Genomic DNA, 12,631 nt, shown 5'->3' with positions numbered 1-12,631 from the left:
AGCACGCAACTCAAGTTCAGTTCAATCAAAGGTAATTGCCTATTTCCGGGGATTAAACCACCCGACTTGGACGTTAATTTACAATGTTATGAAAACTCATATGTGAATATGTACGTTATGTGGAAGATATTAATTTAGAAAATGTATTGGAGGTAACCACTTTCCTTCCGATAGGACTCGAACCCATGACCCTGCAGTACGCTAGACTGGTGCTTTAACCAACTAAGCTACGAAGGACCTCCGTCGGCCTTCGCAACCTAGCATAGTCAAATCACTCGCAATCCATTTCTCAAGCCAATACTTCCACATGTGTATTGTACACGTCCACATTAGAGGAGCGTGAGTATTTAGAATGTCTGGCGGCTATACACATTCTTCATCAGCACGTGGACGTTAACAAGTCGGGTGGTTTAATCCCCGGAAATAGGCAATTACCTTTGATTGAACTGAACTTGAGTTGCGTGCTCTTGCCTACGCAATGCGGTCGGGTCTGAGCTTGACGACCGACTGGCAAATAGCTTACACAACCTCACTTGATCAGTACCGTTGCTGATGAAGAATGTGTATAGCCGCCAGACATTCTAAATACTCACGCTCCTCTAATGTGGACGTGTACAATACACATGTGGAAGTATTGGCTTGAGAAATGGATTGCGAGTGATTTGACTATGCGTCCAATTTGGGAATCTCGAGCTCGTTCAGTAGCCGCTAGGTTGCGAAGGCCGACGGAGGTCCTTCGTAGCTTAGTTGGTTAAAGCACCAGTCTAGCGTACTGTAGGGTCATGGGTTCGAGCCCCATCGAAGGGAAAGTGGTTACCTCCAATACATTTTCTAAATTAATATCTTCCACATAACGTACATATTCACATATGAGTTTTCTATTAATGTTACAAATCTTACATGATTTCGTGACGGTCCCCAATTTTGAAATTTTTATTTTACACCCTGTATCCGAGTCTTCCCCTTAGACGTAGTTTACGTCAATAATTATGCATAGTCCTGCAAAATCCATCTGCGTCAAAAGCCGAATTTTACCCTTCATTCAGTCCCATGATGGCCCATTTACGTTTTGGCTAGATTTAGCCTGCTGCCATTGTAGCACTACAATAGTGTTGTCCAAATTTTCCTCAGTTCCTGAACAGAAGATAAAGGGAGCAGTCAACACTGACATTGACCGTATGAAGAATTGATGGAAACAGCTAGCCAAAATCATGCCTGGAAAAGAACTGTTGATGCCGCTTGTCAGTCGGCGCACACCTTCTCGGAGAAGGTGTGTGCCGACTGACAAGCGGCATCAACAGGAAACTGGAGAATTTCTTCGAAATACCGATACATGACTTGTTTCAGCTCCCAGGTTTCAGCCATACGAAATAAAATAACCAGGGAATCAATTTTTCTTGCTTGAGAAACAAGCGACAAAAGAGAATCAACGACAAAGCTTTGTTTCTGTCGGCGATAATAATGACAAAGATCCGATTTTTTTGCCAGAAACAAAAAAGAAGACAATTTTGTTGCTTACTATTCATCCCGTTTTCACTAACTTTTGTTAATTCATCCGTATTTCAGAATCATTTTATTTGTTTGTATTTGTATTATTAAGGGGTGCTCTTCTTGCCCCGTCCTCTTCTATGTAACATCTCGACTAGAACGTGAATTTCGAAGAGAACGGCAATCCTAATAAATGTAACTTAACTTAAACTGATGACTGGTGCAAATACACTACGGGGCAAGAAGAGCACGCTTCTAAAATTCGATTTTTTCAACTGAAATTGATTAGAGCACCAATGTCAACAAACAACTAAAGCTATAAATGCACATTGGTCATATAAAGAAAAAAAAAAGTTTTTGTACATCGTTATTATTTTTAATAATACCGTTAAAATAACATTAAATAATTGAAATGAGCTGGAAATAAATTTAGTAAATTTCACAATCTACGTTAGCAAATAGTAAATCATATTTATAGGTTGAGCAAAAGAGTTTCACTATGTTTTAAAATGTGGTACTCATCTTGCCCTGTTCGAGATAAATTATTTCAAGACAAAATTTTCAAAACGACTTGTCTGCTTTTGTAAACAAAGATTTAAACGACGATTTGACGAATCTGATAGCACTTCGACGCAAACCAACGACATGAACAGGTAGCCGAAACCTTCACCTACCTATTAATAGTGTTGGTTTGCGTGGGAGTGCTATCAGATTCATCGAATCGACGTTTGAATCTTTGTTTACAAAAGCAGATAAGTCGTTTTGAAAATTTTGTCTTGAAATTTTCAAAATTTGATAAGCATGGTCAATCATTTCACTGTTAATATCAAGCTCTATCTGGTAAAAGGGCGAATGTCGCAAGAGAGGATTCTCTTCGTCGACTTCCCCTCTTTTAAATAAAAGTGACAAGCAGTGGATTTCATCGCGGTTTATCACCACAGAATGCAAGTTTTCAATGTTTTCTTTCGTTCTGAGGGGAAAAACCGCAACGAAATCACCCGCTTGTCACTTTAATTTAAAAGAGGGGAAGTCGGCGAAGAGAATTCTCTCTTGCGACATTCGCCCTTATTCCAGATAGAGCTTGATATATTAAATGGCCTTAACATATTCTTTAAAGCAAGGATGTTATCGATCATTTAGTAATCTGCCTTCGATCATTTGGTTGTTTTTCAATAACTCATTCCAGAGGCTAAATTTCAACATGTGTTGTATGGTGGACTTTTAGTGCGAAGGTTTTTCTACAACTTCCCTTAACAGGTCTATTTTCGAATTCCACTGCTAAAGGAGTTACGATGCTATTTGCTATACTTATACTAAATGATTACAAAATATGCAATCATTTAGTCTAAGTTACTGCTACTAGCGTTATAGCTCCGTTATTAATGAAATTCAAACAACGAACTGTTAGGCAGAGTTGTAGATAAACCTTTGCACATGAATTCCACCATACAACACATTTTGAAATTTAGCCTGTGGAATGAGTTATTGAAAAACTACTAAATGATCGAAGGCAGATTACTAAATGATCGATAACATCCTTGCTTTAAAGACTTAATATTATGTGTAATTGATCAAGACTTTCATTTAAAAAAATGTTTTTTTACACTTTATTTCCTAATGCTGATTTCGTATAAGCAAACTTCAATGTTCAGCAACTTTTGCACATTTATCTCATCATCATCATCATCACGGTTTTGTTAGCTCTTTTAATGTTTCATCTACAACAACTCGCTTTGAGAGCCGTTTTTCATGCTTTTCCCACTATAAATTATGATTGAAACGAATGACTAAAACGAATGAAATAATCGAGAACAATAGTGACATTGTTTCACTTACGGAGGAAATATTTAATTGATAATAAACAATATGATCAATGTTTGACGAATCGACGAATTAAGGGCCACAATTGGAAGCTAAGAACATGAAAATGCCGCAGGTTGCAGCAGGATAATCTACGATGAATGACAACACCGAAACTTAGATGTCAAAGTGCTGCAAGAAATCACTAGACAGGACAAAAAAAATGTGGAAAAGCGGGCATCGAACGGCTACTTTCTACCAGAGCTTGGCATTACATGTACAAACTGGGAACAGGCTTCAAAGCGCTGGGCATTAGATGCGCCACCACGTGATTAAGCGGGAACCACCACTTCACGTAAGAATGTACAATGTGCATACTGTGGAATTTACTACAAAGACCGTTAACTATGGCACCATCAACACGCTGGCAGGACCAGACCCGCGACGAGAAAGAAGTGTTTTATGCACAGCTGTAGCAGACATACTATGGATGCCTTTTAACGAGCAAAATATCACAAGTAAGTCAAAAAGCCGCTTGGTGCTGTTTGGCAGAACCCCGACTATATAAAAATAAATTAGTCTGTGTTCGTTGAAAACGGCAGGCTGGATTTCTGTTCATTATAAACTCCGACGGGTTTGAAGGATTATTTCTTAAGTGAAAATAATGAATAAAATCGAGAAAAATATCTAAAACTAAAACCAGAATAATATGGAAATTTGAAATTTGACTTGGGCAGATCAGAACGCGCATTCTTGCCAACTATGCAAGACAACGTCTGCCGGGTTTGCATTTCCGGATTACCGATCGCATGGTTTACTCAGTTTGATTGGTTTTAGAATGGGCGGGCAGTGTTTAAATATAGAAAAGTCATATTTTTTCAGGGGATATAGTTCCCATATCACGAGCTACATAACATATTTTTACATACCATATTCTCTTGGCCGGACTCAGTTCCAGATGAGTTGGCATTATTTGGCGTTTCGACTGATACAAAATTCGTCGGTTCCACATCGCTTCCCAAAGTGTCAGATGCCGTCGGGTCGGTGAGAGATTTTCTCTTCCTCTTCCTTTTGCGACCGGGGGAATCTGGATTTAGAGCCTCAGGATCTTTGGCAAACGATATGATTGTATGCGGCCGTTTGTTTGACTGATCAGCAATGATCATTTCTTTGTGGTACTGCAACAGAAATGAATGGGTAGGCACATTTTATTTTCATTCAGTTGAATTGAAAACTTTAGATCACTCACCCCGTTTTGCAGATTGTGCCTCAACACAATTCTGTAGCGAATGGGTAAGTCCCGGCACAGATCAACAATGTCAACATCCACTATGTAGTCCAGCACGCTCATGTCGATTAAATGTTCTGCAAATCTCTCCGATAACGCTTCCAGGCCCCAACGCTGCAATAACTGATTCATGGCGTCGGTAGAAGTACTCGTTGTTTCCTGGTAACGCAAAGCAGAACCTACATCGGATGACATTTGACGCTTCCGGAATCGTCTGGTGCCGGATCTGGAGCAGAATAAAGTTGTATAAAAATGGTAGAACACTGAACTTTTACCGGTTTTACTCACCTCGACAGTTCTCCAATATCTTGGAACGATATTTCTAATGGCGGTTCTTCCTTACAGCTACTTTGCATTTCGATTGAATATAAAAATACAGTTTGGACACTTGAATACTTATTATTTTTATGAAATTAAAATTGTTCAGCAGAGAAGCTTTGAAAGTGTTCCACAACAATGAGTGACGTTAGCGTTGCACGCGCATCTTTCACCGCATATTGTCGGCGTAGCACAAACTTAGAATTCGGAAGTCGGGACTTCCGAACCGAACTTTCTTCCGAAGTTTTATCTGTCAAACTAATTGATGCGTTTTTAGTGCATCTTTAGGCCAATCCAGCGCACTACTTCCGAAGTTGGGAAAGTTGCCTGTATCTCGAGAAAAATCCAACTTAAGTATAAAAAGCGTTCTAACTTTATTCCGGATAGACAATAAAAAAATGAGCGGCGTTTCTGGTTTTTGTCGTTTTCCGTTTTTCTATCCACTTACACTGCAAAAAAGTTTACACACAAAAGACTTTTAACAATAGAGGTAGTAAACTATAAAGGACGCTTGTCGCTGTCGTCACTGGCGAAACATATTTTGCTGGCAAGGATATAGGGCACTAAATGTCAACAAAGGAAAAACAGAACGTTTTGACAGATAGGTACCCAGCATGTTTGGGGACGATAACAAAGGGAACCGCAGCGACAATCGTCCTCTATAGTTTATTACCTCTATTCTTTTAACAGCCTACACTGAAAACCGAAACTACACAAATTGGGTTGTTTTCACTCAAAACGGTGGTTTGGGCCAATAACCCAAATTTGAGTAAAATGACTTTTCTGGCACTAATCGGAAGGAATAAATTTTGGCTGTTACGCCCTTTTCAAATGTTGGTCTAGATTTGAGTTCATATTGCATGAAAAAAAATATTTTTTTTTCATATGCAATATGAACTCAAATCTACACTATTGTCGATGCCAGGAGGGTGAAACGCCTGTCATTCGCGGTACAATCGCACTCTACCCAACATTGCTTTTGGTACTTCTGTTTTTGGTACCCAGTTTCTGGGTAGTATACCCGAATTCAGCGCTCATTTTGGGTGATTGGTTCGTACGCAGTTAGTGCTAATTATCGGCATTTAACTTCTCCTGGCGAAAACTTGCAATTAGTTGAGGTACATCGTTTCTTTTGTGTTTGTATGGCTTTTTTATGTCGAAAAGTAGCTCGTCGCTACTTCCGAAGTTTTGTTAACATGAATCAAACGAAATTAAAACAAAAACATTGTACGCCATATTGAATGAATGCTGGGTAGGCGTATTAGCCTTCTCTTCAGTCCCCTGGTCGATGCAGATAAAATCAAGAACATGTATGAACTTGTCTCAACTACGTCGCTCGACTGAAACGTCGCTGGTCGCTGGCGACCCTTTCCAGTAAGTGCTCTAGCGACGCAGGCAAATTCAATGCGTCGCTGCAGCACCAAACTGGAAAGCGCTCGCTGGTTGAGCGACGCGACGGTCCAGCGACGTTCCAGCGATGACTCGCATAGACAATACTAAAAATTCACACATATTTATTGGCAAAAATCCATAGATTTAACTTATGATGTATATCAGCGCACGCCACGGAGATTTCAGAATACGCATTTTGTGTATAAAAATCACCCATCTTAAGATGCCATATGAAGCTGTCAAAAAAAAATGGGTGATTTGAATTTATGCGAAATGTATCAAAAGCACCCACTTTGAAATAGATCAGACTAGAAATAAATGTGGGTATTTTTCAATCCTTTATGGATGAAAAAATACTTTAAAGTTTTTCAATTCAGTTCAAACCTTGTGACTGAGAATCCTAATTAAAATAATAAATCTTTTAAATCTAAACTAAGAGAGAATCAAAAAATCTTCAGCTAGGCTCTGGGACAACATTTGAAGATGTTATTATCTTTAATACTAATGACACACTGGTGGTATAAGTACCATGGTACAAGAATCTTGAAATGAGTACCATACCAATTATTGTCTTTATTAAAGATAGTCTTGGAATAATTTTCTTGTCCTCTTGTACCATGGTACAAGTACCACAGGTGTGTCCTTAGTATAAGGTAAGTAAGAATTACATTTTATCACAGTGTTTTTTATTCTAATATTCTTTACAAGAAAATTAAAGAATTCATTTCTTTTTTTTTTCTCACAGATCTAAACATGTTGAGGATATTTGATAAAAGGCTATAAGGACAAGCGTCTAGTATCGAGAAGAATCTGATAAAAGCGCACCAGGCCGCGAGCCAGCCCGTTTTTGGCTAAGTAGGGGGAACAGACTTCACCACATTCATAATCGAATCGATGGCCTGTGTTACCTATTATTATGTACTCCGATACGATTTGTATATTATACAATAACAATTGTAATTAATTATAATTTAATGAATAAACAATGCTTGCGATCTATTTGCTGCTTTGAAGTACAATGCAATTCATATCTGATAAATCTCTAAATTCAGCAAAATTATTTGAAATCCATATGGGTGTTTTTCACCCATCCTCCGATTTATTCGGTCTAAGAAGGTGGGTGAAAAGTACACATCCATTTTGACGTACAAGGCTCGTACTCACTTATGGGTACGGACGCTTTACCCACCTTGTGGGTTAGTCCACTTATCTCAAAGGTGGGTGAAAAATCACCCATTTCTGTGTTTTCCCATTTCTCCGTGATAACCATTATCCATGTGTGGTCTTATAGTCTTATGTGTGGTCTCGAATTAGCAATTATTTAATTTATGACATTGTGTGGTTCTATATCGATTATATTAGGGTGGAGCTATTGCAAAAATTTATAACGGCGACACCGAGGGCGACACATATCTTATATTTATTAGGGTCTCGCCGACATTTCTCATCAACACGAACGCAGGCAATATGCTAAAAGAAAGGTGTGGTGATCACTTTGTGTATCACACAGCAGATTGCTTGTAGTAGTGCGTCGTTTCCGTCGCGTCTTAGCAATGTCTGAATTACATGACGACGGATGACGTCACATGGTTTGTTATTAAATTTTCTTTGATTTCCCCTTCTAGCGCCGCATAGCGCACCGTCGTGTCTATGGGTAACCAACAATTTGCTATCATATCAATAACACGAACAAATATTCCGCGGTAAGGGCAATTAATTTTGTTTCTAATGATATTTGATCTTTTTTTCAGGATATTTAGGCATTTCAGCATATGAAGAGTATTTAGCGCTAAGTGATTTATATGCTTCAAAATAGGAGGCAGAATATTCATATGAATATTGCACAATAATGCAATAACATAATATGAAATTTTCAGTGAATTCTGTAAAATGTATGCTTCGCGGAAGATGGCAGAAGTGCTCAATTAATGTGGAAAGCTTTTTTTAAAATGAAATTGCGATGATTTGAAGTGCTTACATTGGTCTTGTAGATGCTGCTTTTATTTAATTAATTGATTGTTGTATTTCGTTGGCTGGAAAAAACAAAACATTAATGAGAAGCTATGACAAGGTATTCCGACCATGGTCGGAATGAAATGAGACCGTGTGACGTAACAGACATTCCCCTCAAATCGTGTTTATGTTTACAGCTTACTAATACTATTGAACATCGAGTTCCTCCACACCTTTCTTTTAGCATATTGGAACGCAGGTTCGTGGTTGCAAACAATCCCATTTGATTTTGCCGTGACAGCTGCTCGTGGTTGCAAACAAACCGAGTAAAAGTGTGAGTGAAACGTGCGTGTACGTACACGATCGCTGAAAGCCTACACGTAAAAAAAATTAATGTTGTTTATTATTAATATTTCTAATACTGTTTTGCCAAAGCAGGCGCTTAATGACATATATAAGAAAAAACTTATACATCGCATTAGTCACATACATTCGGAAACTTATACTTTTCATTAACTTATGAATGTTATTAGCTTTTTGATATGGGATCATTCATAAGGTGGCATAATGAAGAGTATAAGTATTTTTGAATGGGTTTTTGCCATAACATATAAGGTTATTTTTTTACGTGTAATATAGATATTTTTGGCAGTGTAGACCAACATTATTGACATTATTACTAAGTCTTATTACAAGTTATTATATATTATTAGTCTTATTACAAGTCTTGCAAGGGCCTCATATGCCTGTCACTGGCGAACAAAGCTCGTGTACTCTGCATCGAAGCTTAGAACCGGTGTTAGGGCGCAATCGTTAATGTGAACATTTTTATATTCGGTTATTTACTGCAAATAAATTCTTTTTCGAGTCCCTATAATCAAGCAGGTATCTCAAACATACCGCATCGTTATATTGCTGCATGATTGAGTGTTTAATTTTGATAAAATATCGAAAACAAAAGTGTGCATAAAAATTGCCTCGCCATAACAAAAAGGTGGTAGAGAATTAACACTGTTGTTTACAGTTTAGAATCAAATCCAGATGTCGCACATGTTGGGGTAGGGATGCAGTGCTCCACCTTCACCCCCTGAAGTCTTGTAAAGACGGAATATGGTTTTAGATTAGATTTTAATCTATTTGGCTTTTTTATTTTTATCCGTGTACACTTTTACTTGAGAATGAGAACCGCACCATGAGCGACCTGAGAACTGAGAGCGTTCACTCGTGCGCTCCAAACCCTCCAAACGTCACTCGAGACTCGATTTATTTCCAGTTTTGTTATTGTTTTAACTTCGTGAAATTGAATTTTCTTGGAGAAACAAAATTTTGCTGTGTGATTTTTGTGAAATTTGTGTAAAATAAATACTGTAATAACCATAACAAGATGTTATGCTGAAATATTTGTAAGCTCATAATAAGGAAAATGGATTTCAACAAGCAGCAATTGAGCGAACAAGTATACTGCGCATTGTGCTTTGGCCGGAAGTGTTCCACAAAACCAGACGAGGTATTTGTTGCAATCCACAGTGAAGAGGGCAGAAGCAGAAACATCAGCGCCCTCATACGGAAATATTTCCCTGAGGAAAACATCCAGGAGAAAGGATTTTGTTGTTCAAGTTGCTGCCAGCAACTAGAAAATTTCCACCGGTTCTATTTGCAAATCAAGGAAATTCAATCGAGCGGAAGAATGCGTTCGATTGAAGCGAACGAAGGATCGAATCAACTGTCGGAAGCATTTCAGCTCGATATGCACATTAAGGAGGAAAAGATAGACGAAGGGTACAATTACAATCAAACTGGCGATGAGGAAGCATTGAACGATTTCTTAAAAGGGCAGTATCGTCCTCAATCGGATACAAACGGGAATGATCTATCGCAAAATCGAATCTTAGACGCGATAGTCAATGAGTTTCAGTAAGTACTATTATACTTTTTTAATGGATGGAACACTACGCCCATAATTTTGAACATCTGTAGTATACCTGGGCCTTTATTTAGTATATGAGAGATGAAGAAGGTAATTTCGCCAACGGGATAGAATGGCCAAAGCCTATTTCAAGATGAAAATGCAATCGCTTTTTTAATTATGAGCATACATAAAAGTGTTATCGTATCAGCCTTATGATTTCTAACGCAAGCATGCAGTGTGGGTATCGAGCCTTAGTGTACAATAGAGGCAAAAGTTATATTACCCAAATTTGAATAAGGGAAAAGTGGGGCAAAACCGGGGCAAGATGCCAACAGCTACTGTAGCATCAGTAAGCATTTTTTTTCACATTAATAATACGAGGGAAGATGCTTTGTAATGTAAAAAGGGTAATGAAACTGGAAAACAGATTTTTTCAACCTAAATAACTCTTGAAATATTCGTTAGAAGTTAGTTGAGTGAAAATTAGATTTTTCTTATAATTTCGTAATCACTTAATTTAAGGTTTGTTTAAAAAAAAGCTTTCCACCAATGCTTATATATACCTAATAGTTTACCCACACTAATAATTGGATGATATTTGAAGAAAATATAATTGATACAAGAAAATATGTCGGCTGGGCGTGATAATGTCAATTGTTATAGAGACAATATTTTTAAGGCAATAAATAGAATCCAAATCTTAAATGCATTGCCAAGTTCAAAAGCACCAGAATAATTTCAGTAAAAATTAGTTTCAGTCAATTTTATGACCAGTGACCACAAAATCACAATTTTAAACGACCATTGATGTGCAAAAATGATAACTGATGTTTTATTTGTTAAGCTCTAAACATTTTTTTAGAATATGTTATGAACTTTCCCTCCTTGTCCCGAATTGGTGGCGAATTCGCCCTATGCAGAAAATAAACGCCTCGAAAAAGCATATTTTTTAAAACAATTTAGAAGATGTTTAAACTTTAATATTCAATATTTTTGCTTGCTAATATTATAGAAAAGACCCTAAACAGATGGCGATAAGACAAATCTGCAGTACACGGAGGATTTTTAGTGTTCCACAAGAGCCAGAGCATAGGGCGGCGATCTTGCCCTACTTTCCTATAAATAAGACTGTTTTTATTTCTTGTACAAAGTTTTCGTTTTTTTTCACATTATTTTGATTCCGTTTTTATTATCATCCACTTTCAGGGCCAGTTCGTTAAGTGGTACCGAATCGATAGGATGTGGAACCGATCAACCATACTCGAAACGGGTGAAACGAAAACTCAATGAAAATTGGCAAACCAGTCGTAATGATTTGGTATTCAGCAATACAAACGATCCCGATTTAGATTTCATGGACGAGGAATTTTATCAGTACGACAAACCACCCGACGATCGTGAAGATCACACAACATCGGCGGAGGCTTCTCCGTTCGAAGAACTGGAACGTTTACGAAGGGAAAACGAATTGCTCAAAAGACGTAATCATCAGTTGGTTGTCCGTCTCAAAGAAGTACATGTGCGCAACATGGACCTCGTTAAGGTCAATCAGGAGCTTTCTGATAAACTTCAGTTGTACGATCAGGGTCCATATACGAGAGCGGGCCCAACTATTCCTGAGCATATTTCATCATCATCTAAATCGGCAACATCTACAACTAATAACAAGCAACCTTCTACAAAGTCGTCGTTGGTAATTGGTCCAATTCAAGACATTCCACCGCCGCTACATCAGGAACAACAACTACAACATACTTCCAGTGATAGAATCAAGAGTAGTGCTTATATATTGGTACGCGCTGATTCAGCATTTGAAAATAGTTCTAGTTATTTTTACTTGTTTCCTTCAGGACAACGGTGATGTCATAGTAAGAGACTCTCTCATTCCTTTCCAAACAATGGTAGATATTGATTCGGTAGAACCGGGCGAAAAGTACGATCTAAGATTTATCAGCAAATTGGCTTTGGCACTATGGGGACAAGAAAGGCTGGCAGTGAGTAGTGTTACTGGACGAAAATCAAACAATGCTGTCAACGCAACACCGAGCATACAACTGGAACCGGAAAAACTAAGTTTTATTAAAGGTGAGAATCGCATTTGTACAGCTCATTTGAAAGAATAAATAAACAATTGGCTTTTATCTATCTACAGAGAAAGTCTATAATCGAGTTATGCAAGAATCAAATGATCGACTACAGGCAATGGCTCGATCCGACGATGCAAGAATTAATCGGTTGCTGAATATCAAAATACAAAACGCCAAGCGTAAGAAAACTCCCAACCAACCGAACGTATGACCGAAGGATATTGTTTCAATGATGATTTGATTTGAATGAGTGAATTACATACAAGTATGTAACACAAAATCTACACTGATGGACTTAAGTATTCGTCATATTTTCATAATAATCTCTATGGATTTATAACGAATACGTTTGTCCCTTTTGGATAAATCTATATTAAAACTTCATTATCTGAACAA

At 37.8% G+C, this 12,631-nt stretch overlaps 2 protein-coding genes across 2 annotated transcripts in view; one reads left to right on the top strand and one right to left on the bottom strand.

The window, feature by feature from the left end:
* LOC134223796 (uncharacterized) overlaps positions 1 to 5,201 on the bottom strand; it is a 47,678-nt gene extending 42,477 nt beyond the window's left edge. The window contains exons 1-3 of the mRNA XM_062702994.1: positions 4,865 to 5,201; positions 4,538 to 4,802; positions 4,218 to 4,466 (exon numbers count right to left, since the gene is read on the bottom strand). Of these exons, the coding sequence (XP_062558978.1) occupies positions 4,218 to 4,466; positions 4,538 to 4,802; positions 4,865 to 4,932 (582 nt within the window). The 5' untranslated portion in view covers positions 4,933 to 5,201. The remainder of the gene's footprint in view (positions 1 to 4,217; positions 4,467 to 4,537; positions 4,803 to 4,864) is intronic.
* A 4,272-nt stretch (positions 5,202 to 9,473) lies between these two features.
* LOC134219190 (uncharacterized) lies at positions 9,474 to 12,631 on the top strand. Its single transcript, XM_062697891.1, has 4 exons — positions 9,474 to 10,153; positions 11,355 to 11,940; positions 11,999 to 12,233; positions 12,301 to 12,631. Exons 1-4 carry the CDS (start codon positions 9,663 to 9,665, stop codon positions 12,444 to 12,446), a joined length of 1,458 nt encoding a protein of 485 aa, XP_062553875.1. The 5' UTR covers positions 9,474 to 9,662; the 3' UTR covers positions 12,447 to 12,631.

The sequence above is a fragment of the Armigeres subalbatus genome, chromosome 3 (assembly GCF_024139115.2).
Source record: "Armigeres subalbatus isolate Guangzhou_Male chromosome 3, GZ_Asu_2, whole genome shotgun sequence".
NCBI classification, from domain to species: domain Eukaryota; kingdom Metazoa; phylum Arthropoda; class Insecta; order Diptera; family Culicidae; genus Armigeres; species Armigeres subalbatus.
This window is presented reverse-complemented; position numbering and strand designations above follow the sequence as displayed.

Bases quoted from the DNA above. Each gene is read 5' to 3' on its own strand.
- LOC134219190 (XM_062697891.1), top strand. From the start codon at position 9,663: ATGGATTTCAACAAGCAGCAATTGAGCGAACAAGTATACTGCGCATTG. The intron at 11,941-11,998 runs GTACGCGCTGAT...TGTTTCCTTCAG, and splicing joins AGAGTAGTGCTTATATATTG to GACAACGGTGATGTCATAGT. The intron at 12,234-12,300 runs GTGAGAATCGCA...ATCTATCTACAG, and splicing joins AAAACTAAGTTTTATTAAAG to AGAAAGTCTATAATCGAGTT.